Raw genomic sequence first — 10,923 nt, 5'->3', positions numbered from 1 at the left:
TCCGTTAGGACATGATTCATCCTGCATACCGCATGGGTGGCTGCTCAGGGAGAATTTTGACATTTGCATATGCTGAGACTTTCCACTTCCCAGTTGCCCTCGAAGCCCTGCACTTTGTCTGGCCCAGCATGCTGGGGCTGTGCAGCCAGAAGCCCCCTTCCCAGAGGGGATCTCCCCGGCTGGAGCCAACCCAGCAGTGGTGGTTCTCCCCCCAGCTCCATCATGGAGCAGAAATGAAAGGAGAAGCAGCTCACAGCCAGGCTGAAGGATGGCTTTAGACCCTGCTCCAAGCAAAGCTGAGATACAGCTATCATCCAGGGATCAACCAGGAATTTGGTATCTGTAGGGCGGGAAAATATTATCACAGTCCTACTGCTCGGGCAAAACCAAAGCATGGCAGAGGGAAGCGCTGTGAACAGGACTGAGGCATGCACGCTGCTTCTGGGAAGGAAAAGGAGTTGGGCAACAGGGCAATTGTTTCTCTACCTTGGGGCTGCTCCTGTGTAACTGGATTTATTTCAGAAGCTGCAGAGTGTGAGGTGGCTCAACCCCAGATGGAGGGGAGAGATGGTCCCAGGGCTGGGGGGCAGCTCCCTGTGCTTTGCCAGCAGGACCGCTGTCAGGAGCGCTGCGCCGAGCGAGCAGGACAGGACTGCGACACACAGGAAAGATGGAGGAATGGTGAATAACGGCGAGGACAGGTAATGTCTTAGTGATTAAAAATATAATTGGTATACACCACTGGATCTGACTAAAAAAATAAAATAAATAAATAAATAAATCTTAACAGACCTCATCTTGCTTCTTATGGTCTAAATACAATTCAAGGGGTGAAAAGGTGTTTTCCTCAGGGCATGTGCAGGCTGTTGAGTATCTCTCATGTATATAGAGCTTCAGTGAGGGAAACTATTTCACCTGTAGAACTTACTCTGCTTGAACTTACTGTCATTCATTTTGGCATCAGAACTGTAACAAGGCAACCCTGGTACTTGGAGCACAGATCTCAAGTAATACGGTAATGTGTTTAAATCTTTTCATAAAATCAAGGGAACATAAACTTCAGACTGTTGTCAAAAGTCTGCCAAAACCAGGTCTGATACCAAGCGCAATGTTTAAAAGAAAATTTCAACAAACACAAATTTAGCAAATAGGAATTAACTTACTCAAAAAGAAACCTTGACATAGAAAGCATCCCAATGCCATGGGAGCTGTGAGTAAATACTGACTAGTTCTAACTAGTAGGTGTAAACGTATTTCAATGGTATCTACCTAATTATGGTATAAATTTGGTTTGAGACACAGATTTAATAGCTAGGTTAGAATATGAAATAGAAGATTTATGGTTTTTAATTTAGTATTTTAAAGTAAAGTTAGGGTCTGACAAAACCCCCTCAAGCCAACAGAAAGTCTTACTCTAGCTTAAGTAGGCTTTAGATCAATTCCCTGGTGAGCACAGGCGTTTCTAGTTGCCATCACCTTCACGATGAGTCATTAAAAGCCAAGTTTATACTTTAGATTGCTTTTCTAACACAAAATTCAAAGCCCTCACATTACATCCAAATAGAAATATTTACACAAGATGTGTATAAATATAAAGTTTATTCAGTATAGTGTTTAGAAAAATAAGTTCACATCATCTCAGAATACAAATAAAACACTTAATTGTCCAGGCACAAACCCCTATTACAGTACAACAAACATACATACTTTAGATCTCTTTGGTTGGGTAATTAAGCACAGATATGTTTGATGATACACTCTGGGGCGGCATCATCTAACAGTGCAGTAAAGTTCTCTGATTATTCCCTCCTCTAATGCGTACATTCTGCTTAAGTTTCATATTTGTTGTAAGGCACAATAAACCCACATCGCAGAAATAACTGGTTAGTTCTGGACAAACAGTACATGCAGCAAAAGAACAAACATCCTCTGAATGTGAATCCTGAAAGTCAGAAGATTCACCCCCTCCTTGAGTTCAGAAATTTAAGAAGCTAGTTTTAAATTATATGAAACATACAAGTAAGGTATAAAATATCCTTCAAGATAATAACTGCTAGGAGATACAGGAAGACTTCAGGTCTCCTCGCTCGTAAAATGTCACTACTTTTGTTTCCAGAGTTATAAAATTACTATGCTTTTTATGATTTGAGATGCTTCTCGACCACAAGCACTAGGTGATTCATGCCCCTGGGAGTCCTGCACGTGTATTTCATGCAAAACTGAAGGGATGCACCCTCTTGGTTGTTCATCTGCTAAGAAAAGTGCACAGGCACTGGCACCTACATCCCAGAAAAGCTCCTGTGCACATGGGGCCAAATTCTGTCCTGCTTAATTTAACTGAAAACCATTACCGAGGTGATTTTGCAGGATCTGAAGTCAGAATCTATTATTGTCATTAATCTCGCATTAATAATAATAACAATAAAGATGGTTCCAGCCTTACTTCTGGGTAAAGCAGCTTTCTGAAGGCGTCTTCCTGAATCCACAGGCAAGGTAAAGCAGTAAGTGGAAAGAGGTATATGCTTGGATAGACTGTGACCGTCTGGTTATAACTGAGCGTCCGCCTGGCACACTGGTTCATACTGTCACCTTATACTGGGCCAAATCTGTCCCTGATCCAGCTCCAGTGAAATGAATGGACCATTATCTCAGCTGGTGTGAAAGGACATAGAACTGTGCTAGTTTAGCCCAGCCGAGGACCTGGCCGATAGATATCCACAATTTATGTGGCTGAAATGTTCTGTTAGGTAAGACCACAGGAATAATGCTGCAAATAGTCCAGACAGAGCATTCAACTAAAAACGTTTCTGGTTCTCTGCAAAACTCTGGGCAAAACAGAGGCAGCTTTAATTAAAAGTAGTAAAGAACAAAGGGGGTTTTTAACATCGTGCTTTGCAGGAATTTGCTTAAACTTTAAGCGTATTTTTCAAAGCTGAGTCTAGGACCAGAAAAGTAGTAGAATTTGGCAATGTTTCCTGTAGGATTTCCAGTGGACTTACAAGTTACAAACATATGTGAAGTTGAAATGATCCTTTATTCTTATCCATAACAGAGAGAGAGGGAGGAAGGGAGGGAGTGAGAAGGAACACGTATGCCAGATAGACATAGCTCCCATTCAAACAACAGAATGTGATAATAAGGACTGTCTGTGGGGCTTGGACACTCTCTGCCGTTCATGTGTTTGGGACATGAGCATCCATATCCCCTAAACACTGTGTAAAATCCTCAGTTTGGGAATCAGTCTTATTTACAGCAGCTGAAGATCCCGCCCCAGACGCTTTTTGAGACTTTGTGTACTGTCTATTTAGAGCAGTCAGCCTGCTTGCTTGAGGGCCACATAATAAAAACTGACCCTTATTTTACAGTAGGAGTAAAACTACTATTTAAATATCTATTTAAAAAACACTGTACCGTGCAATGAGTCTTTATATTGTGCATATGTACCTGCAGAAAACACGAGGTTATAACTATGTTATCTGGAGGGAATGACACTTATTTTCAATGGGAGAAAGAAAGAATAAAACATAATAATAAAATAAGTTACTTGATATCAGGAAGACTAGAATAGATTAATCTTACTTTGTCCCAAACCCCTGCTTCTATGTACATCCTCCGCTCCCACTGAGGAGTGGGAAGTCTCCTATTAGAAGTACCAGACACTCCAAGATACGCGCCACTGTAACAACATACGCAGTTTTCACATCAACTGTGCTGCAAAGCCAAGGAATTCAGAGCCTCAGTAACACAACAAATGCAAAGGAGGAAAAAATTAAGAAAAGTAACAAGTACTGGTGTAACACCACAGTCTCATCAGTTATGAGACCTGATCGCATCAACAACTGAGAGAGCGCTCTGAAATACTCTCTAGCTTGCCTCCAAATTGTCTGAGGTTCACAGATGAAATGTTAAGCCCCAAACAACTCCCTCAGAGCCACACACATGTTCTCCATTAATATGACAATGATACAGGGTCCTTCTAATTTTCCAAACGGTGTAACAAATTCATGCAAAGCAGATATAGCTACTGTCATCATCATCATCATCGTCACGGTGTTATGGGCGAAGAAGAGGTGGGAAGCAGATTGCTCATGCTGGAGCCCCGCAAACAGATAAACAGGCAGAGCAGAGAGGAGAACTCTGGGCTACCTGATTCCTTGCTCACGTGGCAGTCCCCTGAATGTCAAGGGAAGTTGTGCCAGGGCAACATATAGCTCCACGTTCTGCTTGTGATAATCTCCACTTTAAAGTGCTTGCCTTAAACACCCTTTTTGCTTGGGAGCACATGGGGACAGCCAACTGCTCATGGGCTGCTTCTGTTTGCAGAGCATCAGTGACTCGGTACAGCTGCAAACTGCACACCTTGCACTTCTTTCCCTGCACTTTTTCCCTGCAGCCCTAGAGACTCTGGCTCAGAGCGTGCACTCCAGAGCTTACTGACAGAGCTCGGCTCCAAGGTTCCACAGGATACCTTGCAAAACACGCTGTATTCAATATAGTGCAAAACAACAGCAAGGATGCCTACGCCATGCTCACGGCACACAGAAAAAAACCTTCCTTCCTCAAAGGCTTTCCACAGAACCAGTTAACAACCAAGACAGAAACAGACTGGGATGTGCTACCTATATTCTCTTTCCTTTCCATTTTTTTTTGTCCTTTACAAGTGATCTTATTTTGTCCTGAGCCTGATTCGGAGCCCACAGAAGCTTAAGAAAACATTTTCAATTGCCTTCTGAAGGCTTCGGTCCAGGCCCCTGATGAGGATGAAGACATGCTTTAGTTACTGCATATATGCACATTAGAATAAAAAAAATAAAACAAAACCACAAAGATTAACAGCATGTCATTTTTATACATCTGCATTCTTCTTATTATTTTAAAGCTTAAGGATGTGCTTTTCCATGCTACAAAAACTCCTCTAGAGGAAAGGTAAGATCTGTTCCACCTGCCCAGAGCCCACCCTGCTTCTGCTGTCCCCAGCGCAACTGAAAGGGGCAAAGGGAGAGGTGAACCATTCCCCAGCCAGGCAGAGATCATGGCTGCTCCCACCAGCCCTTTGGGCAGCTGCTGTTCCCACCATTAGCCCCCAGGCTGCTCATTCTGGAAGGATATATAAATACACGTTTAAGTGCATCCCTGGATGAGGGCCTGCTTCCTTGAACAGCAGTTGAAGCCTTCCCACATGGGCTATTTGGCCGCTGGGTCTGTGTAAATGTGGAGCTCCCTTCCCTGGCCTGCCCATCCAACCTTCCCTGCTCCTCTGCCAGAGGCTGGAGCCAAGACCTTTCCCCTCAGCACGATGGCTCTGCCCATGGTCCCTCTCTGTACTCCTCCTGCCCTGCTGACGTTGTGTGGAAGGATCTATCTTTGGCTCTCTGCACCGCTAGTAAATGTCACCCACGATGACCGAAAGACTTAAAACTCTTCTTACTCGTACAAGTAGGGGCACCGAAGTCAGTGGGTCTACTTGCAGAAGTAAGGCATCAGGATTTGGCCCTGAGGACGGATATTTGCAGATCAGTGTTTTTATTCCTCCTGCCACTGTGCTTTAGTAACAAAGATAAGGCCACTAGGAAGAAAGGCACGTGGAATTCTGTAAAAAAATACACAAAAAGGTTCAACTAATTCACAAATTACTAACAAAACAAACAAAAAAACCCCTGAACGCAAAGACAGAGGGGGTAGAGACAGGGACCTCCTGGGTTTGTGAGACTGGGAATTCATTTTCTAGTTTCAGTGTGATTAACATTTTAACTTTTACAGTCTATTGCTTGAAAAAACTACAAAAAAGTAAAACCTTGTCAGAAACAACTACGCTTACTTCCTGCTCAAACAATAAAAATAAATTAAACAGCCAGAAAACGTTTTCCTTTTCAATGCATTGTGTCTAAAGTGAAAGGGAACATACACCATAAATAAAATCCATTGAACTAATTTAAAAAAAGTCTCCTTTATAAGAACTGAAACAATATTTACATTCATACTGGAGAGAAAGCTTCGGAGTTGCATAATTAGAGTTTCAAATGATGCTTTTACTGGTACACTGACAAAATGCTAGCTGGAGCATTTAGAAACCTGTAAATGTTTGATGTGAGATTTTTTGGTTTGAACACAAGTCTGCTGGAAAAAAGCAAACACACCAGTAACAATATTTAGGATTTTGTTTCGTTTCTTAACCTCAAACAAATAAAAGTAACCAGTGAGGTATCGTCTAGAGTTCCTTAAAAATTTCTCAATGCCCATGGACTAGAAGTAAACAGCAAAAACGACTGCATTGTTTCTACCTTTTCAGAGCGAGATTTTTGTTTTCTATCTAAAGTTAGGAGTGTATACTTACTGTTTAGAGTATGTTGTACTATGGAGAGTCTAGATAAATTATCGGTGTAGTATCTCTTAGCCAAACCTGTACCCATTCGCTTGGTACTTGCCCTGGCATTTCCTTTCTCCTTTAATCTGCTTAAAAGAGAAGACTGCATGCAAACCAAGTGAGGCAACCTAATTCCATTGCCGGAGATTCCTCTGTACATCGCTTCCAACCATTTAAATGTTCTTCTGTTTTCTTTAAATGAATAAAAAACCCATGAAACAAACAAACAAAAAAAACCCCCCACTTGGTGCTTGTTAGGGCCTCAACAGGAGACTTAACTATTAAAACAGAAAGCAAAAAAAAAAAAAAAGAAGTTACAAGTCTTGCATATCTTCATCCATCTGAACTGTCTGCAGTTTGGCAAGTTCTTTTTTGTCTGTTTCCAGTTCTTCACAAACCGTGTCAACCATGTCACTCATAACATACTTGGATTTCGAATCCAGCATCATTAAATTGCCAGTTGACTTATTCTCAGAATTAGGTAAGAAATTCTCTTTGACGTCAGGTACAGCTTGCAGAACTAACCTGTGCTCTCTGACAAAATCTTGATGTACTTGTGCAGAGGGGTGGCTGACACGGTCTTCACCTGCAGAAACTATTTCTCCAAGCGCAGGCTGTGCTGTAGAAATGGACAACAGATCTTGACTGGTAATGAGGGAACAGTTCTGGAGGGTTGCATAGTTAGTGTTGCTGATAGATATCACGGTAGAGGTACTGGTCACAGGCGATGACATGGACTGGCTCTCCGAGATACCAGAGTTCAGTTCTGCAGCATTTAAAAGAGTTGGTGGTGTGAGGGAAAAATTATGTGAGGGTGTTACATTCACTAAGGAGGAGGCCAGGGACTGGAGTCCTCCGCTGGATATATTTTCAGAAGACATGTTTACATTTAGTTGTGTGTTCTGACTGACTGGCATCAACTGAGAAAACACAAGGCTTCTTTCCAGTCCTTCTTGCTTGACAGAGCCTACTGCCTGGCCTGAATTGGGAACCGTATAAACGACTGCACTGGGAGCGAGGGGGCTGAAGAAAACCTTTCCTTGCTGCACTGTTGAAGAGTCAGTCGTAAAAGTTCCTCCATCAGATGTGCTGGGATTTACTGAAACATTACCTAGAGAAAGGAAAGCAAAAGAAAGGAAAACACAAATTATAGTTGTCAAGAGTTGTGCAGACGTTTTGTTCAGAAGTTTTGGTCTTTTTCTAAATGTGCAGTACAAACATATGCTAGCCTTTCATGCAAGACAGAACAGTGTTGTTTATAACAGGTGGGAGGGAATTTAGTATGAAGAAATAAAAGCTGTTAATAGAAACTGCTTCTAGAAAGTAAAAAAAAAAAAAAAAGCTTCTGGTATATTAGGTATCTTTCAGACTCTCATTAAGGGGCAAACAGTCCTCAGCCATGTGATTAAAATGAATGTGCTTTGGCCTTCACTAGTTGCCACCACTCGATTTCTGTCTAAGAATAGAAGCATGAAAAGCTATTAAAGATAGTTCAGTGACAGACTACAGCTTGTGTGTGGGAACAGGAGACACGTCACATGAAATCCACTACTGCTGAGCAGAACCTACCCGAGTCAACCTATAGAGAAAACACCAAAAACGAGTAACTTCTATGGGGTTAACTAGGAAGTTCATCAGGCACAGAGATGTACTTGCCTTTCACCTCACTTCATCACTTGTTTCTAAAAGCCAAATGCTACCACATCCCCCACACTGTATAAAGTCACACAGCAACTGCCTACCCTTGCTGAAAGCCATGGCATGGCTCACGTCATGTTGTAGCTAGCCAGAGGAAGAAACAGGAATGACCAGAGACAACCTGAAGTTGGTTGTACTGAACAGGCCACTAAATTGTCATTCAAATCATTCCTGAAGTAAGATATACTGGCTGTCACGACTGGGTCCCACTTCAAACACCTCTCTTTCCCAAAAGTAGTTTAATTATAATTTTAAGAGGTTACAGCTGGAAACACTTTCATTTTTTAGAACAGCACCGAAGATTAATTTCTCACCTGGGGAGTATTTTAGCTCCCTATGAATTTCCATTAATCAATTATGATTTTTTGGAAAAGTTACTCATATGTAAGAGAGTACTTGTAAACTAGAAGAATAAAGCAAGGCAACGTGAAGTTACCTGACAATATCATTTACTGTAGCTTACTTAAAATAGCCTGCAGCATGCTTCACTTGGAATAGGCAGCCAGCTATCCACCCTTCTCGTGTTAAGAGAAACAAAAAGAAATCAAAGCAGCAAATACAGATCTTGACTTTTTCCTGCACCAGACTAGACTCTAGTGAGTGGTGGCTCACTCTCAAGTGGGAATTGGTATTTTTAACAATGGGGAAAATGTTCAGAAATTAACTTCTTATGAATCTTAGGACTTTCAAACACAATAGTCCCATATTACTTAAGGGACAGGACTTTCTCACCTTTGCGGGCTGTCAGTTTATGCCTTGGAGCATGTGGATTAAATGGCTTTTGTAATTACAGGTGGCATTCAGACTAAATGTCTCCTCTTTTTCATCTTGGTTAAACTATGTACCAATAACTTCCAGTAACTGCAAGTGCCACATTTTAGGACCCTATAATTTTACACCCATTTAAAACGTGTTTGTAAGGCTTCAGTGTTCCTCCCCATATTACTTTAACAGCAATAATAATTCACTCTCTATACAAGTTTAATTCAAATAAGCTAACATGAACACAGTTTGATTTTCATTATAGCACTCACAGCTCCTGAAACTACAGAGATTAATTATTTTCATAACCAAGGACACGGTGGCTAATGAGTGACAAAGCTGTTCAGTGGTGCTTTATAACTGACCTGCTTCAAAACAAAGATGCAGAACCAGCCTTGCGTTCCCTGGGATTCTTCCTGGATGGCCACAAGTTTCAGTCTATGGTACATTAAGACAAACTCTAAAGCAAACTTGGGGAGGAGCCTGCACACTTGGCACGTGAACCTGGGATGACTTATTTCCCTTGGACTGAGGGCAGTTTTATCCAAATACCCTCGCGTTTTACATCTACAGGCTGTTGCATATTTCTATTGTTTCCCTGCAGTTTAATCTTTTGTAATTATAAGACAGAAGATGTATGAGCATAACTGCTTGGTCTTGTTGTGTCTATAGTAATTTAAAAATGAAACCCTTTGGTTAAAAAAACCAAAAAAATCAAAACAACCACCACAAGAACAACCAACGGTAACAATTTCCAGCTGCTGCAATTTTCATTTTTATGAACCTTCTCATAAAAAGAATTCAACGGCAAATGGGGAATATTTTGAATTACTGAAGCGTGTAAAATTTACAGATATTTGTGAAGACTGGTATCACAGACTTCTGAGAACAGCACGAGATGAAAAGGGTGTAAAATACCAGATCTCCTTTTCTGTTCTTAGTAGTGGAGCTCAGCCTCACATAACAGTCTGCCCATGAGCATAACCTGTTATAAAGGAAGGCAAAAGGTATTATTTGATGTACTGTGTGTGGCTGTGGCTGAGATACAGTCCTGGTACCTTGGAAGAAAAGTACTGCAGCTTCTAAAATGGTACGTGTTCCCAATCCCAACTTTTTCTCATACCTCTTATTGTAAGAGACAAAACTTTTACCTTGTGAAGCTGCCACAGAAACAGGAGGCAGCTGCAAAGAAGAAAAACCGATGCTTCCATTCAGCAGTTGGCCATTTGTTCCTGAATTGGGGATCTGGACAATGCCATACTGGTTTATTTGGACAGGAGCAGTAAAAGTAACTACGGAGCCTCCATCTTGGGAAGCAGCAGTTTGTACGCTTTCCCTTTTCACCTCTGAGCTTGGTATCAATCCCGGGAACGAAACTGGGATGTTGCTGGGGCTGAAGGTGGCTGTCGTGGCATTAGGGACTGCAGCCTGAAGGAGTTTGAAGTCCTTAACGTCTTCTGATGAAGACGACAGTATGTCAGTGATGGACACCCCATTGCTCACAACACTCGATGTGGTTTTGGGTGAATTTAAGGTAACTGTCTGTGAAGCCCCTACGCTGAGTCCATTGAGAATGACACCGTTGGGTCCCTGAAGAAAAGAGCTACCATTGAGAAAGACGGGAGAGGTACTGGCAGGCACAAGGTTTCCATTCAACAAGACACCAGATGAGCTCAAGGCTATTTTAGTGTTTCCGAGCTGCTGCATGTAGACAGGCTCCATGTGGCTGGGAAGGCTGAGGCTTGTAACGCCATCGGATGAGCTGGAGAGCGGATGGGGAGATAAATCCTCCTGCCCCTTACTGGATTCATCTTCTGTGCTAGGGTTGCCATCCGACTCGCTATGGGAAAAGAGGGAGAGATGACATTGCATTATCACAGTGCGCCAGCCAGCTCTGCACCAAGGGGGACTCCTCACTTGGATACAGTTTGTGTGAGAGTTCTCCTGAATCACTTTTCTTCACTGTTTTGCCCTTTACAAGGCACTTCAAACAAATTTCAAATCAAGGGGAAGGGTTCTTAGAAAAGGACACATCAAACCAAACGCTCACTGAGGAGAAACTTTACAGAGTGGGTTATGGACTTGCAAATAAACCCCCT

At 42.1% G+C, this 10,923-nt stretch overlaps 1 protein-coding gene across 1 annotated transcript; it reads right to left on the bottom strand.

Moving 5' to 3' along the window:
* Positions 1-6,678: 6,678 nt before the first annotated feature.
* Positions 6,679-10,696, bottom strand: SIX4 (SIX homeobox 4). The gene is made up of 2 exons (XM_010169218.1): positions 9,976-10,696; positions 6,679-7,475 (listed from the first exon to the last, which is right to left on the bottom strand). Exons 1-2 carry the CDS (start codon positions 10,694-10,696, stop codon positions 6,679-6,681), a joined length of 1,518 nt encoding a protein of 505 aa, XP_010167520.1.
* Between the last annotated feature and the right edge of the window lie 227 nt (positions 10,697-10,923).

This window comes from Antrostomus carolinensis, unplaced genomic scaffold, assembly GCF_000700745.2.
Source record: "Antrostomus carolinensis isolate BGI_N321 unplaced genomic scaffold, ASM70074v2 scaffold49965, whole genome shotgun sequence".
Taxonomy (NCBI): domain Eukaryota; kingdom Metazoa; phylum Chordata; class Aves; order Caprimulgiformes; family Caprimulgidae; genus Antrostomus; species Antrostomus carolinensis.
This window is presented reverse-complemented; position numbering and strand designations above follow the sequence as displayed.